Source organism: Triturus cristatus, chromosome 8 (genome assembly GCF_964204655.1).
Source record: "Triturus cristatus chromosome 8, aTriCri1.1, whole genome shotgun sequence".
Lineage (NCBI taxonomy): Eukaryota > Metazoa > Chordata > Amphibia > Caudata > Salamandridae > Triturus > Triturus cristatus.
This window is the reverse complement of record NC_140591.1, coordinates 601,688,474-601,715,881: the sequence shown is the minus strand read 5'-3', so window position 1 is coordinate 601,715,881 and position 27,408 is coordinate 601,688,474. Positions and strand designations below refer to the sequence as shown.

The 27,408-nt window shown below is 45.1% G+C and overlaps 1 protein-coding gene across 15 annotated transcripts in view; it reads left to right on the top strand.

Moving 5' to 3' along the window:
* Nucleotides 1–27,408, top strand: part of MYCBP2 (MYC binding protein 2) — a 1,771,217-nt gene that overhangs the window by 1,264,534 nt on the left and 479,275 nt on the right. For all 15 annotated transcript variants that reach the window (XM_085622060.1, XM_085622057.1, XM_085622054.1 and 12 more), the window contains one exon: nucleotides 26,396–26,640. In XM_085622060.1, coding sequence (XP_085478186.1) covers nucleotides 26,396–26,640 — 245 coding nt within the window. The remainder of the gene's footprint in view (nucleotides 1–26,395; nucleotides 26,641–27,408) is intronic.

Sequence of the window (27,408 nt, the reverse complement as noted above, 5' to 3'; positions counted from 1 at the left end):
ATATTTTCCTACATTTATACTTGTTGTGTGGGTTCTGAAACTCCCTAACATTTTGCATAGAAATCTAGTCGGATTGGAGATTTCCATCCTGTTTTCCATTAGCCTAATCTTACAAATTTCTGCCGGACGATGCTATGAAGGTTTGGAGTAGGGGTAAATGTGCATGTCACATTTTGTGCATTTGTTTTCTGTACCTCCAAAAATATGGAGGTGTTTAAACCTCTTTATGGCTATAATGGAACACTTACTCCAATCTTTTTAAGGTACTTCTAACTGTTGCATTTACAGTGTTAATTGCTTTAAGACTGTTCCTAAATACTCACAAGATTTTAATTGTTGGGTGTCCTCAACATTCCCAATGGCTGCCTCTGACCCCTGGCAGGGGAACTCTCATTTTCTCGTCCATTTACTATAATTAGAACGGCAGAATATTCAGTCAAATGACAGCAGGATGGCTCAGTGAATTGAACAGTCACTGCTGGAAAATGCAGGTCACTAGTCTAAATCCCAGTGAAGTCAACTCAACCTTCCATCCTTCTGAAGTCATTAAATTAAATAATACTAACCCCTGTTATTTACAGTGCATAGAAACATCAGAAGAGTGATATCAAGAGCTAAATAAAATAAGTAATGTTCAGTTGTAGTGCATTCTGCATCTATAGCCCTCCGAGATTATTATCAGGAGCTGCTACTTATTTAAACACTTTTTGTGCACCTGTCACTGACATATAGAATAGTTTTGCGACATTACCTGACAAAGGGGTTTCTCTTCCATTATTCTGATCTCAAAGGTTCTCATTCTGTGACTTAGGAGCATTCAGAACTATTACACGGGGCAACAGTGACATCTTTTAACCACAATGCTTAGGAACAGCTGTGTGGTATGAAGCGCTATAGGAAAAACAAGCTTTGCTAATTATTAAAAACAGCAAATTGTAGTATGAAGCGCTATCTAAAAAAACACGTTTTTATAATTATCAGAAATATCAAAATGTAGCAGGAAGCGCTATAAAAAAAAAAAACGCTTATGTTATTAATGTCCAATGACTGTGATTTACAGAACAACAATTCAGTCAGGAAATCCATACCCATTTAAGGCCTAGGAAATTCTGATCTTGATAGGTCAACCCCACCTGTAGTCATCATACCGACCCCATGTTATGTGGTGCTCTTTCAGCGTGTCACACTGATGCATGCACTCAGCCTTTTCAGATTTCTGTTCAGTGCACTCAGACATGTAACAAGTACTGAAAGGGCAGGCTTAACAGAATTGATGGAGCAGGCAATATGTCTTTCTCATTTCTATGACAGCGCTCTCCACCGCAGCAAGACCCCCTGACGGCCAGTAAGCTTACATATATCTCAGTCTGCAACATCAAGAAATGTTCTGCGCCCATATGAAGCTGAGGGGGTGAGGGGGGGCTGCTTAGCTTGTGGTCAGACCACAAACGGCTGCTGACAGAGCACTGCATTCTTGAACTACCATTTAGCACATCCATGGGTTGCTGGAGACGAGCTGGCAAACCACATGCCTTGAAAGATGCATCATTGTCACCGCTGCAGTAAAGTTAGCAATGGGCACAGTTCTTTTCTCAAAGTTCTATGGAAAACTTTGCAACTTCCCTAAGGTTACACAGTTTTTAATAATTGTGACTTTTGCAACCATTGATGTTTTTTACCTTGTGTAACACTAATGAAATTTCGCTACAAATGAAATAATTTGCAGAAAATAAACGTTCCCATGTATTACCTTTTTGAGGAGAAAAACTGTGCAATTGTTTACATCTTGAGACGACTTCTGCAAACATATTCCAATATGCAAAGGAAAGCTTTGCAAAAGGTACATTTGTGGAGGCATAGTCTGCTCACAATTTCCAGCGTAATATAGAAACAAGGGTCCCTGAAGGGGGAAGTGTAAACCTCAACTTCAATGGTAACCTAGTGAATAACCATTGTTATCCAGTATTAGGGTATCTTTCATAGATTCACATGCCTGAATCATTCCCCGTCGTCGGGATGGGAGTCCCCGGGACATAAGAAAAGTAATGTCCCACTAGACATATATAGAGATAGGCCAAAGACCTCACATTAGTAACTTATCCAGGTCCTTTTGTAATGAGGACCAAACTCTAGAGAACAACCAATCAGCTATCACCACCCTCTGCAACCTTCCTGGAAGGAGCTCTGGTCCCTCAGATTTTCTACCGCACGTCGTGCTAAGGGAGTCTCCACTGAGCTCTGCTCAGTTTTTCCTTGCTTCTGGGATCCAAGTGGATTTTTCTTCACAATTACTTCTGAGTGAAGTGTACTCTGTCTTCATGTCAGACACTCCTAAGAAAGGCCTTTTTAGGCCCTGTGCTTCCTGCAATAAGAAGAGACTGCATGTCGACGACCAGCATAAAGACTGCCTCTACTGTCTCTATCCGGGCCATTCCTCCAAAGACTGTAAGGTATGTCATACCTTTTCATCAAAGACTCTTAAAGACTGTGAGGGACGGCTTTTAATTTGGCTGCAGAGGCTTAAGGACAAAGAATACCCCTTGTCCTCTGAGGAGAGTGAGGGCTCCACAAAGTCTTCAAGAACCTCACATTAAAGGTCCAGAGATGCTTCTCCAGGTCATTCTTCGCAATCCCCTCAAAAGAAGACGCAGAAAAAGTCTTTGGAGGCACAGCTTAAGGTTTTACCACCCAAGGATCCTCCGCTGAGGATTTTACACTCCTTTAAAAAGCCTGCTTCAGTCCCGTCGACGACCACCTTGTCGACGGTGGCCTCGACGACGACTAAATCTCCTTCTACAGCTGTGGGAGTAACCTAGTCGACGACTACAGTCTCTACACTCTTGGCGTCATCAGCATCGAACTCGTCGACGATGACGACCTCATTGTCGACAGCTGTTATTCCGTTGTCGACGATCAAGATTAAAAAATCGTCGTCAACGTCCAAGACCGTGTCGACGCCACACTCGACGATGAGCGCATCTACGAGTGCGTCGACGAGGAGTGTTCCATCAACGTCTCTCCCATCCTCAACGATGGCGACTTTGTCAACGACTACTCCGTCGACGCTACCTTCGCCGACGCTACCATCGGTTGTGTCTGTTGGGGTTTCCTCGTCGGCGACGATTAAACCGACGACGGCCTCGTCGACGACACCAAAATCAAAGTTGGACAGTGCATATGTTTATCTCAAAGTCACTAAAAGGAGGCTGACACCTTCCCTTACATCACCAAGCAGGGTCCAGCCATTACCTCCATCCCACCTTTTGGACGAGGAGGAGGATTCGGATGAGGGCAGCATGTTCAGGGCTGTAACAAGTCACTCTGAACTTCATGTCAAGTACCAGAAGGACTCGGACTATGACGAGCAAGACGCAGAAGATCAGGCATATTATCCAGACGACAGCCATCTTCGCCAACCACCCATGGTTTGTCTTCCTGCGTCTTTGGTTTCTGACCTCCAATTTTTGATTTCTGACTACAAGCAGAGATTCCCTACTTCTGCTTAGTCTTCTGCCCCAGTTCTCTCTCCGCCTCCACGGTTACAGGGTCCACCTCCGCCGCTACCGGCTGTGCCTGTCACAATACCACCTCCCCCTTCCACGGATGATGAGGAGGATGACCAACAGTAGGAGGGAGAGGTTCATGATTCCCAATCAACTCATGACGAGTGGGACGACTACGTCATCCCTTTTCCAGCGTCTCCGGTGCCTCCTCAAGCAGATTTGCCTCCTGAGGATAAAGGGGGTTTTCTTAATGTTTTGGAAAGGGCTGCACAGCGTTTCCAAATTCCTATGCCTTCTCACCAGCAGGACTGTTTCTTATACGACTTTAAGGAACCTTTTAAGAAATCAGTGAGATATGTGCCGATCATGTGGGATCAAGGCGTTAAAATCATGCAAAATCCTTCTACGGTCCCCCCAGTGTTGCCTCGTTTGGATAAAAAGTACAGCGCTCCAGACACCGCTCCAGCCTGTCTTACCGGACATCCCAAGCCTGATTCCGTCATCACTCAGGCAGCTCAGCGGAGATCTAAAAACCCTTCTGCTCCGCTTTCAGCTCCTCCAGATAGGGAGGGCAGACGCCTAGACAATATTGGGAAGCGTTTTTCTTCCATGTCTGCATTGACGGTGCGTGCGTGTAATTCTTTAGCGTTACTGGGGCGCTACAACAGGCAGATGTGGGCGGACATTGCACCATACTTGGAGGCCCTGCCGGACAATTCGAAAGAGGAGGCGAAGAAAATTTTGTTAGAGGGCGAACGTTCGGCTTCCGAAATCGATTGTGCGATGGACATCGCCTCTACTGGTTTCTGCCAATTGGCTGGGGCTGCGGTCCTCCGACGTCAAGGTTGGCTTAAGGCGACGACTTTCCGACCGGAAATCCAGACGAAGATTCTAGACATGCCTTATGATGGTCAACTGCTCTTTGGCACTCATATTGATGAAGCCCTTCAAGGCATAAAAAAGGATACGGACACAGCCAGGGCTTTGGTTACCCTTCAATTTAAAAAAAAAAAACCTTTTCGAGGCTAATGGGGTAGAGGTCAATCTTCCACTAGATGAACCTACCAACAATATTGGTCTTCCTATTCCTCCTCCAACCGGCAATATCGGCCACAGTTTCAACAGCAGCAATCCTCATACAAGAAGTCCTCCTTTCACGGAAAGGGCGGACGACAGAAGGATTCTGCCTGGCGTCAATGACTTTTCTCTACCACCGGTCTCCATTTCCTCTCCGCCCTCCAAAGTAGGAGGAAACATTTCCCATTTTTTACACAATTGGAAACGGATCACAACGGACCGTTGGGTTCTTCAACTGGTACATTTCGGACACACACTGGAGTTCATTCAGACTCCTCCGCAAACCCCTCCTCGACCTATGCTTCACAAGAATCTGCGCCTTTTACTACTGGAAATCTCACTAATGCTCCAGAAAGGTGCTATAGAGCGGGTTCCTCTTTACCAGCGGGGGAAAGGTTTTTACTCCAGTCTTTTCTTGGTGCGCAAAAAGAGAAGAAATGGAGACCAATTCTAGATTTGAGAAGTCTCAACAAATTCTTAAAGAAACAATCGTTTCGCATGGTTACCATTCAAGAAGTGCTGCAAATTCTCAATGCAAACGACTACATGGTATCTTTGGGTCTTCAAGATGCCTACTTTCATATTCCTATCCACAGGAATCACAAAAAATTTCTGAGGTTCGCTGTGGCAGGCAGACATTACCAATTCCGAGTCCTGCCCTTCAGACTCAAGTCAGCCCCTCGCATCTTAACAAAGTGCCTTTCTCCAGTGGCTGCATACTTCAGGCAGCAATGTCTCCAAGTTTTTCCCTATCTCGACGACTGGCTCGTCAAGGCACCTTCTCAAGACTGTGCAAGCAGATCTTCCAACGCCTGTCTACAGCTTTTCAGTCGCTTGGGGCTCACTTTCAATCCAGACAAATCCATCCTGCAACCATCTCAGCGGATAACTTTTCTGGGTGCTATTCTCGATACAAACCAGAAGAAAGCTTTCCCGTCACAAGAGCGACAGTGCAAACTTCTTCACTTGGCAAACCGCATAAAATCCAGGAAGTTTCTCACAGTGCGCCTGTTCAAATCTCTTCTCGGGATGATGTCATCCTGTATTCTGCTGGTTCCCTACTGTCGTCTCCACATGCGCCCTCTCCAGGAATCACTATCCACTCAGTGGATTCAAGCCGAAGGATCCTTCGACGTCGTTCAGGTGACCCCTCAGATGGACACAGCTCTACAGTGGTGGACTCGTCCACGGAATCTTTCTCAGGGCCTGCCCTTCTTGCTTCAAGCCTCTCCACAAATAATCACAACAGATGCGTCCCTGGAGGGTTGGGGAGCTTTCCTCCAAGAACTTCGGATCAGCAGAAAGTGGTCTCCTTCCGAACGGAAGCTTCACATAAACCTCCTCGAACTATGGGCTGTTCATCTGGCTCTCCTGGTGTTCTTTTCCAGGTTTTCTGGTGCTTGTCCGGATGGATAATACTACAACAATGCACTACCTGAACAAGCAGGGGGGGAGGGGGGGGGGGGACTCGTTCACTGCCACTCTCTCACGAATCTCAAAAGATCTGGAACTGGTTACTTCAACACAACATTTCCCTCAGAGCGGAATATGTTTCAGGAACAGACAATGTGCTGGCCGATTCACTAAGCAGGCAACAAACAACATGTCACGAATGGGAATTGAACCAGCAGGTTCTCAACGGCATAGTCTCTCAATGGGGCACACCTCTCTTGGATTTATTTAACTTCGCAAGCTGGCATCCCCAAAAGGGGATCTCTAGGGAATGCATTTTCGATAGCATGGTTCAACGTCTTTGCTTACACTTTTCCACCGATTCCCCTGATTCCCAGAGTCCTCAGGAAGTTGAAGGCAGAACCCTGCATGCTAATCCTGATCGCGCCAGCGTGGCCTCACCAGCATTGGTTCACGGAGCTCCATCTTCTTTCCCTGGAGCCGCCAATTCCATTGAAACCTTTTCCCTATCTCCTCACAATGGACCGGGAACAAGTCCGACATCCAGATCCAGCATCTCTCAAATTATCGGCTTGGCTCCGGAGTTCTGAGAGTTCCATGGCCTATAGACATTCCTCCAGACTGCAGGGCGGTTCTGGCTCGGGCTCGAGCCGACAGTACACGCAAAACATATTCCTTGAAATGGAAAAGATTCGGTGAAACAAGATGGCGACCGTGTGAGGCGGTCGCTGGTGGCTCTCGAAAAGGGTGGTGTGATTTATACTACACGATCCCCCCCCCCCCCTGCTTCCCTTCCACCACAGAATGCAAACCCCCCTATTAAGGGAATACCAATCGCTGTTACCGTGCTTGGAGGAGTGGATTGCGGCACTGGTGGAGATCGTGGAGGCCTTGATTGCGGGGTGTGGGGGACTTCAGCGGGAACTCTCCCGGTCCTCTGATCAGAGCTGGGTCTGCGGCGGTGTTTCAACTCTCACCGCGATGATGCCCAAGTCCAGCACAAGAGGCAAAGGGAGCACCCCGCAGGTTATGCCACAGGATCCTTCACGGAGGGAGACGACTGATTCAGAGACGCTCCAGGGACATAGGCAGAAGCCTCGTATCGAGAATCCCAAAGACGGGAAGGGGAGGGGCGCCGGCTCGCAGCCCCAGCCACCGCGGGCCGTAGTCTCTGTGATCGACTTGCTCCGCGGTCCCGGAGCCCAAGGAACAGCGCGGACAGAGGAGCAGCCAGGAGCCGGCGCTCAAAGAAGAAAAGTAACCGGTAAACCACCTCTGGGGTCGGAGGAAGTGGCGCACCCAGAAGATATAGAGGCCACGGTGGAGGGTGAAGTGGAGACGACTCGTGGGACATCACAGGGGGGGATCCATGAGACCCGGTATGTTTTATCCCCAGATTTATCCCCAAAGTTAAATGGGGGCGCAGCAGGTATAGGAGGTACAAGAGAGACCGGCATTGCTGTAGAGGAGATCGAGGGGAATCTGTCAGAGGAACGTGCTGGTTGTGCTGGCTACAGATAAAACTATTGCTCCTAAACCTATTGGGGGGGGGCCTCTGTGGGCAGTGAACCTCAACAAGAGGGGGCAAATAGACCTACCCAGGTGGACCCAGGAGGTCTCGTTAACGGGGGGGGCCATGAAAGAGGTGGCTGAAGAGGCCAAGGAAACCCTGAATGAGCAACCGGGGGGGCTGGATATCCCCATATAAAGCAAAATTCAAGGAGAAAAGGGATGGTGAAAGATCCTATAGGGTCTGTAAGGGCATATAAGCCCCCAGGGGAGAAGGACGCCGATTCAGAAGCGAACGATTTCTACTCCCTTTCAGATGCTACATGGTCAGGATTGGGATCAGACACTGGATCCAATATAGATTCAAGCGAGGACAGTGGCTCCAGTAAAGGAATCAGAGGCAGGCAAAATACCTCCGCTACTCGTAAAATAAACACTAGAGCCCCTAGAGTAGAGAACTCCAGGACAGATGAGCTGCGATGGGACTATTCCCTCGGGGATCAATTGGTAGGTAATGGTAAACAACCGACCAAGGAGACACCAACACCCCCGCCACCCCCTACATTGGAATCAATCCTACAGTGCGTTGTAGCACATCGGGAGGAAGCCCAAATGGAGGGGAAACAAGCACAAAATATAGCCAGGAAACTTCAGGGGGCTGTCAGAAGAATTGGAAAAACCTGTAATAACATCTGCGATCGGATGACTGAAATAGAATCAAGAACTGCTACATTAGAGGGTGGCTCGAGGGGGCAAGTGGAAGCGCATGAGGCACAGCTTGTAGACATCCAATGGAAGCTTGAAGAGAGTGAGAACCGCCAAAGAAGGAATAACCTGCGATTCCTTGGGATTCCGGAAGGAAAGGAAGGATCAGACGTAAGAGAATTTATGGTACAGTTGTTGCAGAAAACCTTCCCAGACTTAGAGGGCTGGAGCTGGTCCCAGGAAATTCAGAGGGCGCATCGTGTTCCATTTAATGTGCGCCAGCCAACTCGCCCCGATGCCAAGCCCCGGGCAATACTCGTTTACTTTGGGAACTTCCTATTGAGGCAAAGGGTGTTCGAGAAGGCTAGACCAGATGCACAATTTGCGACCGATGGGTACTCTTTCTTTACCAGGCCGGACTTCTGCCACATTACAGTGGAGCGAAGATGGCGTCTACGCCAAATGATTAACCAGTTCCAGGAAAAGGGCGCACAAGCCTTCTTATTAAACCCGGCCCGCCTTAAGGTTGTATGGAAGGATCATGTCAGAGTCTTTACGTCAGAAAAGAAGGCCAAAGAATTCCTAGACAGTGGGGGGGAAATGACTTCTGAGGTGTGCCGGTTGACAGATGTTGGAAAAACGCCTGAAGCTAGAGAATAATATTTCATATTTAATTAGATTCTACTAGCTACCTCCCTTTGGCCATGAGATTGCCTAAGGCTGTCTTCGTCGTCTTCTTGGTTGAAAATATGGTGTTAAATATGGTGGGGTTCCAGTAAATAGAAAGTGGCTAAAATAAATGAGAAATAATTGGTGGGGGGGAGGCTCGGAGGGGGAGATCAAAGGCACTAATCGTTTTTTTTCACATATATGTCATCCTAGCGAGACTATCACCAATCATCACCTACAGACCTAGATTGGTCTGTTGTTCCACGATACAGGGTGGATCTTGGAGGGGGAACGGGGGGGTTGAGGGGGGAGGGAAGGAAGGAAGGGGAAATAAAAAATAAAATATTCAGGAAAGCAGAAAGTTGTCTTAAAAAAAACTTGGGTCTCAGGTAAATCGAAGGAAAGGTTTAAGAGGGAAAGTAGGTAATAAGGGAAAAACGCAGGGATGGGGAAGCTAACTCTTTGTACTATAAATATTGGGGGATTAAATGACCGAGTGAAGAGAGGTAGGACTGCAGAAGTACTTCGAAATCTGGGTTTGGATATCATATGTCAGCAGGAGACTCATATGCCTTGGCAGAAGAGGTCTTAATAATATACCAGGTTACACTCAAGCTATTTGCTCATTGCAGACCTCTAATACTAGAGGGGTTGCTATCCATGTATCTAATCGGCTTCTTCCCATAAAATGGACATTATCAGATAAATGGGGTAGGTGGGCGATCGCCCCAATCCCCAGCTTTGGCACACTGTGTACTATTTATGGGTCTAATTTAGACGATTTAGATGTGTTGGTAGAACTAGAAATTGAGCTTGCCTCCTGGCCATCCCCTTTGATTATCTGTGGAGACCTTAATGTCCACATCGATGCAAATGGGGTGGGTAGGGGCGGATATCAAGGTAGGAAGCCACGAGTTTTTCATTCCTTACAGACGTTAATTGATAGTCATGGGCTGGTAGATATATGGCCAATTAAAAAAGCAGGAGACCCAGGATATACCTATTATTCATGCCCACATAGAAAATATGTAAGGCTAGACTATTTTTTTGTGTCCGCTTCCTTAATAGAAAAGGTACAGATTAAGAAGCTACCTAAGGTCCTCTCGGATCATAACCCTCTGGTACTGGACATAGAAATTCCAGGATATATTAAAACGCCTGTAAAATGGACCTTTGATAAAAAAAACTATTGGTTACTAAAGGTTTCATCGACCATATCAGAGGCTGGACTACTCAGTTTTTTTATGTCAATAGATATAGCACATCAAGGGAAAATGTATGGGACGCCTTTAAAGCAGGGGTTAGGGGGGAGGTAATTAGCTTTGTGGGATACAATAGGAAGAAACCGCGAGAGGAAATATGTACACTCATGGAAGAACTGAGCAGGTATGAGATAGAACATATGGCAACTATTGTATATAAACAGATTCAGCTGCAATTGAATGTTGAATTAAAAGTAATCAGCACTAAGGCCAAAATAAATGGGTTTTATAATAAAATCATAGCTGAAAGGTTTCAAACAGAACATCAAGATCATTATGAATATGGAGTAATGACAGGGAAACATCTTGCACTTCGGATTAGACGAAGGGTTGCTGCAAGTCGTATTACGAGGCTGAAAAGGAAAGATGGTACAATTGCCACTGAACCCCAAGAGAGAGTTGAAATATTTCAAGATTTTTATCAAGATCTCTATAACTCCAGGCTAACTGATTTAGCAGTAGGGAGTGCAGATACAGGTTTAGATTTACCGCCTTGGATTCAAGAACTAGAAGCGGATATCACGCTGGAGGAGGTCAATGAGGCATTAGGGTCGATGGCTTCAGGGAAGGCGGCAGGCCCGGATGGGTTACCAATTGAGATCTATAAAGCTTTGCACAGAGAACTAGCCCCTCTTTTTTTTTACTTGTTTTTAGCAATACAGCAGAAAGGAGTTCCACCTAAATCATGGCAAGAGACTAATATAGTTATATTTTTGAAGAAGGGGAAGGTAGTAGAAGATCCAGCCTCCTATAGACCAATTACTCTGATAAACTCGGATGAAAAGCTCTATTCCAAAATCTTAGCGCGTAGGTTATCCAAGATAATTGACTCTCTGGTAAGCCCGTGGCAACATGGTTTTATCCCAGGTAGAGGCACGACAGATCACATCCAAAGGGTAATATCACTATTTAATATTGCAGAGATCTCAGGGCAACAGATGTCCCTAATTTTATTGGATGCTAAAAAAAGCGTTCGATCAAGTAGAGTGGGCATACCTCTGGCAAAACTTAAGGTCAAACTGCTTTGGACCACGTATCTTAACTGCCCTGAGAGCTATGTATGTTCAATCTAATGCGAAAATATTATTGATGGGGCAGGAATCGAAGATGATCAAGATCGCCAGGGGTACAAGGCAGGGCTGCCCTTGCTCCCCAATTCTTTTTGTACTGTATATAGATCCGTTTATTAGAGCAATATTAAATGACCAGGCAATTAAACCGGTAGTGGTTAGAGGGTATAACACTAATGTCTTAGCTTATGCGGATGACATTGCTGTAATCACCCCAGATCCTCAGGCGGCAATAGTAAGGATTGAAACTCTGGCCTGTGAGTTCAGGAAGCAGTCAGGATATGGGCTGAATACCGATAAAACTAAAATTGTGTGTTCCAAGTCGATTACTTGGCAGGACCCTAGGAGGACGGAGGCTGCTATGTATCTAGGTATCTCTATCGCAACAAACGTTGGGACAATCTGGAATATTAATGCAGATCCTCTTATTAAGAAAATAGAGGCTGATTTAAAAAGAATGGATAACCTACACCTATCTATTATTGGAAGGGCGAATGTTATACAAATGACAATGTTCCTCAAAATACTATACCTGTTACGTTGCATACCCATTGAACCACCAAATCTATATGTTAAAAAAATTGAGAGGATTTTCTCCCAGTTTATTTGGGGATACAAGAAAGTCAGGAGATCGCTGAAATTAATGACCCTACCACAAAACCGAGGGGGGTCGGCGGTCCCAAATATCTTATATTATTACTGGGCTATCATGCTACAGCAGATGACCATCCTATTTAGACCGAGGCAAACCACTTTACCTCAGGAAATGGAGATACCACCTTCCATCTTTGAATTGGCTTTGGGGGATCTAGCATCAGGGTTATTACTTAGACAACTAGAGGGGAGTTACTACAAGAAAACTCGTTTCAAACCCCTTAGGGCAGCCTGGAATGTTTGGCAGAAATCTAGTAAATTGTTAAAAATCCCGAAAATCCAGCGCTGTTTGTTATTATGGCGCTCATCATTTTTTTCAGCCTCTTTGTATGACAAAATCGGAAATAAGTGGGAGCAGGCGGGAATTAATCATGTCGGAGACATTGTTAATTTAAATGGAATGATGTAATTCGCCGAGATCCAAGAACGATTTGGGATCGACCCTCAAACCCCATTCAAATATATACAGGTTAGGGAGGCAATTAAATCTGTCATTAAACATCTTACTAACCAAACCCGTTTTCCACTCTTAGATATATTAGTTTATAAAAAGCCTCAAATAAAGGAGATATATACAATGATGATGTAAGCTAGTCACGATGACATAGTTAAAATGGAAAGCAGTTGGGCAGATAAATTGGGAAATCAAGATGTGGATCTATGTAGATCACTGGAATTGTCTAAGAAGGTTCTTTTATCTGCCAACCTCAAGGCTCAACATCTCAAAACAGTTTTTAGATTATATTTTACACCTGCCAAACTCTGGGCCTGGGGGAAAAGGGAGACTGATAAATGTCCAAGATGTGGGCAAGGCCCGGCTGATATGGCTCACATGTTTGCTGAGTGCTCTAAATTGGGTATGGTTAAACTGGGGTTCGAAACATTCTTGTATAAGGTTTTGGGGCGGGCGGTCCCATTAACTCCAACTCTAATTTTACTTGGTTGTGACGAGATTTTACAATTAGAAACATCTCAAGCCTATTTCTGCTTCGCCGTGATAGCAACCCTACGCTTAATGATCGCTTCAAAATGGAAGGACGAAGATCCCCCGACTTATCAAGCATGGTACGCTAGACTGTTCCATATATTTAACTTAGAAATGGCACTATATAAGTGTAAGAGAAATAGAGCTAGAAAAAGGGGGTTACAAATATGGGGTCCTCTGGTAGAGTAGTAATGGACAAGGGAAACACATTTCTGAAGCTTAAAGAAAATGTATGTATCTTCAATAATTGTTACTCTGAACCATTGCCTCTACTCCCTCTCTCCGGTTCTTTGTCTCTCTTTGCTTTTCCTTTTGTCTCTTTTTGTCTTCATTCAGAATTATTGTTGCTTTCCTGATTAAAATAAATAAATAAATAAATGGAAAAGATTCTGCATCTGGTGTAAGTCTGCGAATGTATACCCTTTCACTTCTTCTCCAGAGCAAATATTGCCTTATCTTCTCCATCTGGCGACTTCAGGTCTGGCTCACGCCTCTATTAAAGTTCACCTGGCAGCGATATCCTGTTTCAGGAGGTCTTCTACGGGTCCTTCTCTTTGGTCACATAGACTGATTAAACAATTTCTCAAAGGTCTGTTTAGGACTTTCCCTCCTGTGAAGTCTCCACCTCCAACTTGGCAACTGAACATCATTCTTGCTCAGCTTATGAAACACCCTTTTGAGCCGATACACAGAGCCAACCTCAAGTTTCTCTCTTGGAAAACGGCACTCCTTCTAGCCCTTACATCTGCAAGGTGAGTAAGCGAGCTTCATGCATTCTCAATTCAAGACCCTTTTCTTCAATTCAAACATGATAGGATTATACTTCGGACTAATCCCAAGTTTGTTCCCAAGGTCCCGTCAGACTTTCACCTCAATGAGCCTATAGTCTTGCGAACCTTTTTTCCAAATCCTCAAACGGCAGCAGAAAGAGCTCTGCATTCACTGGATCTTAAACGCTGCCTTAAATTCTACCTTGATAGGACAAAGACGTTCCGCAAATCCAACCAATTTTTTGTGGCTTACAGTCGACCTAGGAAAGGTTTTCCACTTACTAAACAGAGTATTTCTGGTGGATCTATGGCACTATTACTTTCTGTCACCAGCAAGCGGGTCATCCCTTACACTCGACAGTTCATGCCCATTCCACTAGGGCGATTTCTACCTCCATGGCACTCTTTGCAGGTGTGTTTATCACTGACATTTGCAGAGCGGCAACATGGAAGACACCGCCTACATTTACCAAGCATTACTGCTTGGTTACGGAACTCATGAAGGATGCTGCAGTGGGACAGGCGGTGTTACGTCATCTATTTCAATAGAGGTGAGCCTTCTTCTCATCCCACCATCTTTTCTTTTACATGCACATTTCTCCATTGTGTTCTCTACTGTTTTCCTTTGATTGCAATTTGTTACTTCTCTACTTTCACATTGATATGTTATTATCTGGTGAACTTGTACATTCTGTTCCATCCGAAATGTGCCGATCATTGCTTGCTACTCTGATTCAGGCATGTGAATCTATGAAAGATACCCTAATACTGGATAATAACTGCGTTACTTACCTGTAACTGCAGTTATCCAGTATTGGTATCTTTCATAGATTCACATGCAACCCACCCACCTCCCCTAGAAGGGCTCACCTGATTCTCTCAGTGATACATCTATTCAGCACTGTGCTTACGAAAATCTGAGGCAGTAGAGCTCCTTCCAGGAAGGTTCCAGTGGGTGGTGATAGCTGATTGGATGTTCTCTAGAGTTTGGTCCTCATTACAAAAGGACCTGGATATGTTACTAATGTGAGGCCTTTGGCCTATCTCTCTATATGTCTAGTGGGACATTAATTTTCTTATGTACCGGGGACTCCCATCCCAACGACGGGGAATGATTCAGGCATGTGAATCTATGAAAGATACCAATACTGGATAACTGCAGTTACAGGTAAGTAACGCATTTCGTAAATTGGTTTTACTAGAAAGAATACATTGTATTTAATTATTCAACATTTGGAATCTTAAGAAGAAAAACTCATTTAGCTCTGCTAATATAAACATTCGAAATTAGAAAGGTGTTCCCAAACGACACAACGGTGCAGTGAAAGTGAGGTAAGTGATTTAGAAGTGCGCTAGTGCTATATAGTATATACATAAATAGTGTCTGTGGAGGATGCACAGTTGTTTGGTCTGAACTCCAACATAGAGTTGCATACTCCTGGATGACATAAAAAGTACAGTACGAATAGGCCATGTTACAACGCACGCGTTTACAACGCATGCCATTTCAACGCGGTCATTACAACGAACGTGTTGTTACATCGCATACCATTGCAATGCAAGTCATTACAACGACTTGATGTAGCGGGGGGCGCAGGTGTTTGGAATAGTATAATTAACTATTCCAACTACAATCTGTGCAACTGTAGGGAAGGTGTTGGATTTTAAATCCAACAACTTCTGCCAACAGCAAGTTGTTGTAACGACTTGCATTGTAATGGTATGCAATGTAGCAACGCAGTCGTTGTAATGACCATGTTGTAATGGCATGGGTTGTATCGCATTTGTTGTAAACTATGTTTACTATACAGTACACTATCATTGTGTCAATGTTTCGACCCCTTGAGGTTATCTGTACAGGTTCATCATCAGGATGCGGAATGGGAATCACCCTTTAGATAGTACTCATGCAGCAAATGACAAACAATAAATTCAGGAATTGATCCACCATCTTGAAATCAAGAAGAATGAACTAAAGCCTTCTAAGGATATCGGAGGACTTTATAGAAGAGGGGTTTAAGCAAGGTCCATGGACTGCAACACAATTACCGAACTTGTTTTGACATTTCCTGAGGGTACACACAAAAACACAACCTCTCCAGTGTGCGGCGTGTCTGGAGATTTCCAACTATATTCTCCAGGAGTGATAGCACCAATCTAGGCAAAAGTCTGTTTGTTAATCGGTGTGAGCTCAAGACAATGGACCCCGACTACTTAAATGGCGCCGTTTGGAAATCGGTGCCTCGCTCAGGCCACAAGAACCCCGCCCCCAAGACTTTAATTTGGTCTAGCAGAATATCCTCGCCAATCACCTCTGGGGATGGACAAAAGCTGCTTCACGATTCTAATTGTAAACTCACTACAAATCAGGCTCCGTGTCAGCTGAATTATATCCGTTCCAATTTATAGGGGCGCTGAATGAAACCGAAATAGGTCTATCTTCACGAGCGGTGCAGTCCAAAAACATTCTCACTGAGTGTCAATTATAGGCCCAACCAATCAGCGCGGAATCATTTCCACCTCGATTCCCAAGTGCGCAACCATCAACCGTGCCCCATGACTGACATTAATAGCGGGGTATCCTGTTTCAATAACGCCCTGGTGATGTCACCCCTGTTTATCCTGTGTGCTGAAACCCGCCGCCCACTCTCACCTACCGCTAGCAACGGGCAGTGAGATTTCTGACGGCAAAAGGCCGCTAATTTCCATCAGATGCGAAAATGATGGCAAAAAACAGGCCTGTTGGCATTACTTAACCAGTGCAAGTCATTGGCCGCTGTGTTTGGTTTGCCAAAGCCAGTGGCGTGGCAGCCGCCTGTCTGTTTGTTGGGCGGCACACTTCCTTGAATGCAGAGCTCAGCGGAGCTGTTAGCTCCGGGAGGCACGTTTGAGGGGAGTGAGGCCGCGCTATGACAGGTGTCTCACACATCTATGTTTCTTTACAGAATAGCTGAAGGAGCGTTGAATACCCCGGATCAAACTCCAGTGAGCGACAGAACAAATGGATTTATTGGTCCCTGTCTCCTCGTACAGCATGGGGCTTATTCAGCAGAATTCTGCACTCTCGTTAGCTGTGGTTTGTTCTAAGAAGATAACAGGCAGGCGGCCCTGGAAAAAGATAGGGAAAGGCACTGCTTGGCGGCTGAACAGAGCCTCGGTGTCACAGGCCAGCCCCCAGACAAGAGGAAGATGTTAGCAAACCCTCTTTTTGGGTGACTTTGTTCTTGTGAATCTGTATCGTGCCTGTTTGAGGAACAAATGACACATGCAGGTGTTTTTGTTTACACAGAAATGTATATTGCAGCAGACTCTTCTAAGATCTGGCGGTTAATGAGTTTACCCATCAAAATACATAAAAGAGAAATCTTTTCATGAAGAGAGCCCGCTGCACATAAATCAATTTTCTTTAAAGAGGAGCTCTTAGGTTATGACCCGCAGTTCAAGCATTAGTATCCCAGAGAACACATTACATAAGTCAGGTCTGTCGATTAATGAGCGCGTGCACTGACATCTGCACAGATCTGTGTAGCAATGATGTAAACGAGCTACTGGGGAACAGAAGTGGGGTCTTGGAGCTCAGAATTTAGCATGTTTAGAAGCACCACAGAGATTTGTTAAAACCGCGGAGAGTTGTTAAAAAACACGCTGGGTCACTTGCTGCAGCAAAGGAGTCATAAACAAGCATTGGCCGTGGCCCGTGAAAGTGATCGCGATCAAAGACTGATGGCGGCTGCGCGCGTGCACGCTCCCGTGAACGCAAGCGCTAGGCCACCAAAAGCCTGTGGCAGCACTTTGGAAACCCACACATTAAATTTCTCGCAGAGCAGCTCATGCGCTGGTTCAGCGAGACCTAAAAAGGGACCCCTTCCTACAGGGCACAAGCAAGAGTTTTCACTTGAGTAAGGTTTACAGTTTTTACAATTAAATTGCACTGATCATGCAGGTTTCACGCACAAATTTCAGTGGTAATACATAATGACATTTTTGATGGTGGAGGGGGGTGAGAAGCACGATATGTTTGAGATTTTGCAGTTCAGACAGGCGAAAACATAAAAACTATTGCATTATCTCCCATTTTGACCTTCAGAACTGATCAAGATGTAATTATACCACACCCTGAAAAAACTCAGTTACCTGCTATCATGCATTTCCTGTTTTTTACCACATTGTTTCGCTGCAACCCTCATAATGAGGTCTGTAGGAGACCCGGGTAGATTTTATTGACTTCTCAGTCAAAACACTAGGTGGCTGGTTAAAAGGTAATAAGTTGCAGCACTATGATGAGCTTTATAATCTTATTTTGAAAGAACATCTGTTAAATAGCTGTGTTCCTGAAATGTCCCTTGACCAGACTATGTGCTAAATGGAACACGACTGGAGGTAGGGTGTTGACGGATGCGGAATGGCGACGGGTGTTGCACTACCCCAAGAAGATCTCCCGGAACACCCGCCTCAAATATTTACAGTTTAACTACACACATATGGCCTACATGTCCCCGCACCGACTTAATGTTGCGTATGGGGGTGAGGTTCGCTCTTGCCCTAGATGTTTGCACCCGGCTGCGGACTTTGGTCATATGATTGGGGAGTGCGGAGTTGTGAGACCTTTCTGGGAGGCAGTGCTGGGTAAGCTGGCAGTTGTCTTGTGCAGGGAACTACCCTCTACGATCCAGACGTGTATCCTAGGTCTCTTTCCCACACCGCCGAAGCGTAAGGTCGGGAACAGATTTATAGACTTGCCACTGGGACTGGCAAAACGTCGCATTGCGTTGGGATGGAAAGCTTCAGGGGGACCACAGATTGCGCATTGGCATAGAGGTGGTGTGGGGTGGAGCGGAGGGCAGGGCGCTTAGCTTCCCTTAGCGGATCAGTGGAGGACAGTGCTGGCAGCCTGGGAGAGAACGGAGGGACGGGTGGGGGGATTGATAGGCTCGGGTCCCGAACCGGATGCGAGCGCGGGCCAGAAGGTGCTTTAACTTTTATCACCCGTTGACGTCTCTGTTGGGTCAGTGCCCGGAGGGTACACGATGTCTACGGGTTGAGCGGGGGGAGCGTCTACTGACCTGCTGCGTTTATGGGGGCAGTAACCCTGGCTCCGGCTACCGGACCCTTACTTGGGAGCCCACTTGCTGGTCCACTGCTGTCACTACTTTCTCTACTGTGTCCTCACGACTAGCTGCATTGGAACTCTTTACGGTGCTCCCTCCTCTACCTCAGGTCTTTTAGTTGTTTGATGTTTTCTTTTCCTTTTTCTTTATTTTGCCCCAGTTGGGTATCCTTCAATTGTTGGATGATGTGTTTGTGTTATTTGGGCATTTTTTGAAATATTGGTGACTGATCCCATGTTAACCATTATTTGGCACAAGGTGCTCAGGATTATGCACTGAGGAGGTAGACGTTGCCTTTACTCGTGATTTCTATGCCATTTTCTTTAAAGACTGTCTTGCCTCTACATGTTTTCTTATTATGGTACTGTGTATTTTGCAAAATTGAAAATGCCAATAAAGATCTTTTCAACAAAAAAAACTGTGTTCCTGAAATGTTGCATCACTACGTGGTAGACCTATGTCCATTTTCTCCCCAAGAATTGGGAAAGAAGGCAGACCAGTGATTTAAGACTAGGGTAACCAAGACAACTCGTGGTGGGAGTGACCAAAAGGAAGGGGTTGCTAAGCCCTCCTGGGGAAAGATGGTGACCAATCTAAAGATAAAAACAAACATTCTTCTAAAGGACCCCAAAAACCGGTTCAGGAGGGTGGGCCCGAGACAAGGGAACCAAGGGTGGGTACCATGGTAAGAACTGGGATCCCAAGAAGACCTGGTGCTTCAATTGCAAAGCCAATAGACATCGAAATGGAGACTCTATCTGTCCCCAAAAGAATCCCCCTAGTGCACCTGCAGTTCTAATACAGTGATAAGTCTCCAGATGAGATCCCAGGGGCGTCCTGACCATGTCTGGGAGCACCCTGAAGCAATTCTAGTCTCAGAGGGTGGAGTGGATGGGGCTGCACTTGTCGTGTGGTTTCCATTTTCTCAGTAGGAATTGTTTGTTTGTTGGACAATATAAACATTGGGTTGGTGCCAGAATGATTATATTCACTCCCCAAGTATATGTTTGCCTATAGTCCTGCTAGCTCAGTGTGCTACCATGAGTACCCCTAGACCTAGTAATGTGACAAATGGTTTGAGCAACTTCAGACCATGACAACCATGACTCCCCAAGTAATCGTGGTAACAGATCTAGAACCTTTTTTGCACAGTGACTCTTGCAAACTTAGGAAGGTACACAAGAACTATACAAAGGAATGTTTCAATATTTATTGAACCATTGTGATTCTTGTATAAAATATATGTGCTGCAGTGATAAATAGAAGCAGAATTAGAACAGTGAAAAGGATAAACAATTACACCATTGTGCTAAAGCAGTGTATATGTGCTGGCATATAAATGCTGAGTACTCCTACTATGCGCTCCCTAATCTAGTTGCCTTGGGAGGGTGTTCTGCCAAGATTCCCCTACTGAACGAACCCATTTATCTGAAGGCAAGTGTATGTAGGTCCCTATCTTGGTCACTAGTTGGACATCCCTCCTCGCAAAGGGTAGACAGAAATCAGCTGGGCTTAGGCTCTGACAACAGCGAACTCGCAATGACAGCAGAGTGCTCTTCTGATTTGAACATGGAAATGTGTGTTTATTTATAATAACAGTATCCATGCTTCCATGTTGAGGCTTCAGCTAGGCTGACGTTGTTTATTCTCTTGTGATTGCCATGTCACCTCATGGACGAATAACAAACAACATTATTTGCACAATGTATGTTCAGGCCTTGTACTAAATGTTCAAGGTGTTGTGATAGTGTACTTACGAAGTGGAATTGTAAACAATGTGGTTTCAGATAAACTAATCCTGCTCTGTCACTCAAGCACATGTCAAAAGTCATTGTGTAGAAAAGAAGGCAACTTAACAAACATGTGCATGTAAAAATGACAGTGTTTCTTTCCGGGCCTAAACCTAGCCATGTGACACCCTTGCTGTCTGGCCCAGTAATGTGGAGAAATACAGACAACAGCCGTATGTTAATGGGGTTAGAGTTGAAGCACTGAGGGATACAGGTGCATGTATCACTATGGTTACTGAAAAACTGATATTCCCAGAACAGTATCTGACTTGTGAGACATTCACAGTCCTCAATGCTGACATCCAGACTAAGGTCCATCCCATAGCATTGGTCTGCTTAGAGTGGGGAGGGGTTACTGGCAAAGAAGGTGGTGGGATCTCCTGGAGTTCCTGTAGCCTGTCTGCTAGGAAATAAGCTGGAGTCCTCAGCATGGGCTGAGGTCGAAAGAAAAAAACATGCAGCTATACTGGGAATACCTAAATGGATGTGTGTAAAAACAAGAGCACAGTGCAACGCCCAGGGTGAAAAAGAGGAGTTGGATCCTGGAATAATTGCCCAACCCTCCAAAAGAAGAGGCAAGATGTCTGGGAGACCAACTTAAGCCACAAGCTCAAGTCCCTTCTCCTCGGGGAGGGAACTAAATCCCAGGAACATGTGCCTTACCTGGCAGAGCTCCTAGGTTCAGTCATTTCTAGCTACCTGAAAACAATGTGGGGTGACTGACAAGTTTACCACCTGCAAATCCATGGTTTAGCTGAAAGGTTCAACAAAACAATTAAAGGCATTATCGTGGGTCTCTGAAAAACTCAGTAGACGATGTGATGTTGTTTTGCCATTCCTGCTTTTCGCCTGCAGGGAAGTACCACAGAAGGGAGGAGGTTTGTCTACTCTTTGAGCTTCTGTTTGGTCATCCTGTAAGGTGACCATTGTGTCTAGTGAAGAAAGGCTGGGAGAAACCTCTCAAACAGCCTAAACAGAAAATAATGAACTATGTACTTGGCCTACGTTCCAGGATGGTTGAGTACATGGAAAAAGCATCCAAAGGCCTTGAGGCCAGCCCAGAGCTTCAGAAGCTCTGGGATGACCAACACGTTGTACTGGAAGTGTGGATTTTTTAGCCTGTGGCTTCGAGGGCCCTCCAGAACAAATTGAGTGGACTCTACCCTATCAGTGAAAGAAAAGGGAAGCTCACCTATCTGATGGAACCTGGCACTTCCAGGATCCCTGAGAGAGGGTCTTCCATGTGAGCCTCCTTAAACCCTACCATGACAGGAATAATGTGGCCATGCAGATGGTCACTGATGAGGATCAGGAGGAAGAGAGTTAACCGGTCCCTGAGCACCTCTCTCACAACCCTAAAGATGGATCTGTAGAAGGGGTTGTCTTTTCAGATACCCTCTCTGCCCAACAGCAAGCTGGCTGCATGAAAGTCCTGCACAAGTATTCAGAGCTATTCTCCTTGACCCCTGGTCAGACAAGCTGGTGTACGCATAATGTGTACACTGGGGCAGCCTACCTGTCAAAAATAAAATAGGCAGTCTGAACAAGTCAAAGAGAGCATCAAAGCTAAAGTCAGCAAGATGCCGTCATTGAATCCTCCGAGAGCAAGCCTAGTTGTTTTAGTTACAAAACCTAATTTCAAGGGTGGAAAACCAGTGCTGAGGTTTTGTGTGGACTGTAGGGGCCGCAATACTGTGGCCAAGACAGATGCACACCCAAGTCCTAGGGCAGACAAACTAAATGACAGGTTAGGGGCAGCCAAGTTTCTCAGTACTTTTGATTTAACATCAGGGTACTGGCAGGTTGGTGAGACCCCTAGAACAAAAGAAAAATCATAATTTTCGACCCCAGATGGACAGTATCAAATTTGTGCCATTTGGACTAAAGAATGCCCTTTCCACCTTCCAAAGGTTGGTGAAGAAAGTCCTTGCTGGGAATGTGTCTATTAGGGCAGCATATATTGTTGATATTGCTGTCTATAGCTCCACTTGGCAGGATCACCTTGGAAAGGTTCTTGAGGCTCTGCAGAGAGCAGGCTTCACTATCAAGGCAAGCAAGTTCCAGATAGGGCAGGACTCTGTTGAATACTTGGGCCATCTTGTAGGTGGATGCCAAGTTCAACCCTTACAACCCAAGATCCAGACAATTGTGGACTGGGTAGCTCCAACCACTCAGACTCAAGTCAGGGCATTCCTTGGCTTGACTGGGTAGTACAGGATGTTTGTGAAGTGGCATGGTACTTTTGTGGCACCCCTCACAGAACTGACCTCCAGGAAAATGCCAAAGAAGGTAAACTGGACAGTAAGCTGTCAAACGGCTTTTTGCACTCTGAATGAAGCAATGTGCTCAGGACCCATTCTGAAAGCTCCAGACTATTCAAAGCAGTTCATAGTGCAGACAGATGCCTTGGGATAGGACCGGTCCTATCACAAACCAAAGATGATTGCCAGGACTAACCTGTTGCTTTCATTAGCAGGAGGTTACTCTCCAGAGAGCAACATGGGCATGCCCTTCAGAGGGAAGCCTTTGCTGTGGTCACTAAAGAAGCTGAGAACATACATGTTAGGTTCTCACTTCCTTGTTTAAACTGACCACAGTCCTTTCAGATGGATAATGCAAATAAAAAGGGAAAACCCCAAACTATTGAGGTGATCTATCTCCCTACAGGATATGGACTTTACAGTGGGACACAGACCTGGTCCTGACCATGCTAATGCAGATGGCCTTTCCAGGTTTTTCCACTTAGATGATGAAGACTCTCTTAGGGAAGTTAATCTCGTTCTCTTTCGTTTGGGAGGGAGGTTGTGTAGGACAATGCCCCTTTTTGACATGGTCACTCCCACTTTTTGCATGGTTTTCGATACAGTTGACAGGAAGTGTACTGGGTTCCTGCTAACCAGGTCTCCAGTGCCAGATCTCTTTCCCTAAAGTGTACACTTGTTTACCCAATTTGCAGTACCTTTTGCACTCCCTGTAAGTCCCTAGTGAATGGTGCCACAGGTACCTAGGGAAAACAGGCTAAAGAGGGTCCTTAAGGGCTTAAGCATATATTGTGCCACCCTAAGGGACCCCTCACCAAACTCATGCAGACTGTCACTGCAAGTTGCGTGTCTTGGTGCACAGTCCTGTGTGCCATATCTGCAGACACTGTTACCCATATTGACAAGTTATGTTCCCTATAGTCTTTAGGCACAACACGAGGTGGTCTATATCACTAGTGCAGCAGGGCTGCACATTAGTGACAGAACAACATGCAGGATGCGACTTAAGATCTAATGGAACTCAATGACATGCCAATCCCTGTAACAAAGACGTTTATAGTGTCCTAACTTACGTCCATTCTTATTGTTATAATATCTAAAGAATGCATAGCATGTAGAAATTGTACTGTACATCTTCCAAAAATCTGTCATGCTGTATGTACCCTGCTTAATGATGAAATGCAAATAAAAAGAGTTTACAAAAAACCAAATGTCTGCAGACACTGCATGCAGTATAGGTAAGTACCCCTTCAGCAGGCCTTACAGCCTTAAGTCCGAGTGCACTATACTTCATGTGTGGACATATCTACATGAGCAGATATGCCTTTGTGCTGGCCAGTTCAATTACAGCCAGTACAAGTGGCCAGAAAAGCCATTTCAAGTAAATTTGCTGGGCACTGGTTAAAAAACGAGTTCCACAGCTACATGATGGCTTTACTGAACCCAAAGATTTTTGTCATCAAATATCTTGTATTAAGAAACCCACACTGATTTCAGTGATGGATTTATTAATGCATACACCCAGAGGGCACCTTATAGGTACCCCTTGGAAACCTACTAACCACTAGTGTGCCTGTGCTGTCTGACTGGTAGTTCTGACCTGCCTTCCACCTTAGATGAGTTTCTGACCTCCAAGGGTGATGACCCATGCTCTCAAAAGTTCAGGAACAAAGCCTGTCCAGCAGAGCGTGTTACACACCCTCCAACAGGATGACCTGTGAATTAGCATTCCAAGGTAGGGAGCTTCAAAGAGCCCACGACCTCCGGAATGCAAATCTGGCTTCCCTCAGAGGTGAGGGGATGCCAACCCCCGTGACCAGGGCCCATTTGGCACCAGGTCAGGTGGGAAAATTGGTCAGAGAGGCGTGTCTACCCAAGGATAGTTCCACCCCTAAGGTGAGCTACCTGATGTGGATGCAAGATTCTAAAGTCTGCCATCTTTGTGATGGCAGAATTAGGAACTCAGGGGCAGGGTTAAGTCTACTTCCCACAGGAAGTGGTCATATGGGGGACGTAGGGACCCCAGGGATAAGTAGTCCATTGGCTACTACCCTACACTCCCCTAACACCCTGAAATCTATTATTTAAGATAGCCTCTGGCACCAGGAAATCAGATCCTGTTAATCTGAAAGAAGAAGATGGACGCTTTGCAAAAGCAAGAACAGAAGATCAGCAACTGACTTTGCACCAACCCTGCTGGCCTGCCTGCTGTCCTCGACAATTGCGCCAAAGATGACCTCCAGCCTTCACCCAGGACTTAGAAACTCCTGTGGAGTAGTGGAACTGCTCCCTTGCATCCTGCAGGCACCCCAGATGATCTGTGAGGACTCGGGACCGCCAAGAACCTGACACCCGAAAGCACCGGTGCCCCCTAGCATGAGGTGACCTGTTGGTGCTGCCTTGGACCCTGCACCATACTTACCTTAAGCCCCTGAATATTGGTCCCGTAAGCCGTTGTGAAGTACCTGTATGCAGTATATGACTTTCCTCCATAGGATAATATAACTGTTTCAGAAATTGCACCAGGTGTCGCTTTTTGAAAACAACATTTCCATCTCAAAACATACCTGATTTTGATAATCCTGGTGCCAAATAATATATAAAGATAAGTGTTATTTTATAAATTGGTGTGGATCTCCTAATGAGTTTGTACCATTTATTGACTGTGTGTGTATTGCAGATGTCTGACACTCCTCTCTGATAAGACTAAGACTGCTCGACTACACTACCCCCTAAGAGATTACCTTGGGATTTCTAGAGCAAGCCTGTCCACTTATAAGGGATACCCATACTCTTTGCTCCGTATACCTCATTTTGGTATACCATATAAAGAGCCAGCTTTCTATAAGGGCCTAAGGCAACATCAATATTAATTGGCTTTAGGCTACAGTGCCTTTCTTAGAAACCTATTTATAGCACTAATATGGGCATTATCCGTAACCTACATGTTTTTTGATGTAAAAGCACACTTTTTTTGTCTGTTAAAAATATTCTATAATTCTGCTATCTTACTTTTGGAATGGGTTCTATGCTACCTGAAGAGGTCTGTGGGTCATCAAAACCTTTAACTGTGGTATACAGTTTAGTTTGGTTCAGCTTTGTTTGATTCAGTAAAAGGTAACAGCAAATATAATTTTTGGATATTTGGACTGGACTTGCATCGCAGCAGAACTAGTTGCACACTATACATATACAAAAACTCTTGCTTGTTCAGTTACGAAGATCAAGAGTGGGTTAATGTAACATTCTTGGGAGCAGCCACCGCAGCTTGCCAGCTTTTGATATGCATTCTCAAGACAAAATGTAGCACAGGCCATGGTTATTGATCTTCATGGAGATCACTAACCCAAACCTAGGGTTGCTGTGCATGTTGGCTCGAGCTGACCTCGTCATCTCCTTTTACATGCAAAGGACAGGGTGCGGCAGCTCTCACCTTGTGAGTAAAGTACCATTGCCTGTAGGTTCAGAGTTGAGCTTCTCAAAATTAAGCATTTCTAGCCTAGGATGCGAGTAAAACATTATTTGCGAGAACCCATAGTTCTTTGCTAGAATTCTTAGTTCTTTTGTTGCTTACAAATAAACTTCATGGAAATTAATTGAGCCTTTTGTTATTTTTCAGGTAAAACTCTCCAGGAGAAAGCCAATGCAGCTGAAGACACCTCGTGCCTTGCCCACAATGGAGGCTCACCAAGTGATTAAAGCAAATGCACTATTCTTGCTGTCTTTGAGCAGTGCAGCTGAACCAAATATTTTGTGCTACCATCCTACCAAACCCTTCCATTCTCAGCTTCCCAGTGTCAAGGAGGGCATTTCAGAAGATCTACCCATCAAAATGCAGTGCCTCTACTTGCAAACATTAGCCAGGTAAACTTTGGACTATCTTAGCAAATGTTGAAAATAAAATAGTTTTTGCGCTATCTCGTTCTTCTTTGTGGACCTTTTAGAGAAGAGAAGCCTGTCTCTTTCTTAATATCTCATTTCATAGTGCTGACGAACACCTCTCTCCTGAAACAGGGTTACTCAAAGGCTAGGAGTGCATAGACAACCAGGTGAATAAGAGTGCATCATTTCATTCTCTGACTTTGCCAAGCTGGGGTTGTAGTAACTATCTTGTCTAAAGAATGTACAGTACAGGCTCCAGCAAGGCTTCATATTGAAGTGGGCCTCCAACTAACTATATCATTTTTACCTGTATGGTTGATCGGCTCTGATTACTAGATTGTATATGTGCACAAATTTGCCATGCCAGAATTTAGCACTGAAACATGTTCAGTCATATGGAATTACTTACTATAGCTGGGAAGGTAGTAGGCTCAATCACTGTCTTGCTTATCACGTAACAATTGCACCATTGCTACTTGCAGTTTCAATTAGTGTTAAATGAGGTAATTTGTGGAAAAAAAATTCTTTAAAAGCTATAAAAGTTTGAGGTCTGGATTTTGTATTATATTGGTTTTTATGGACCCAAAATAGTTTCTTCCTTTCTCGAAGCAAGTCTAACTGGACTAGAAGTTTCTTTCCTGAATAATCATTGGAACTAGTGCTATTGCTGGTAATTATATGAAAGTTGACCTTCATGAATCTTGACTTTTAGTTATGCTTACTATATCAAATGTTTTCTCTGTGAATTCT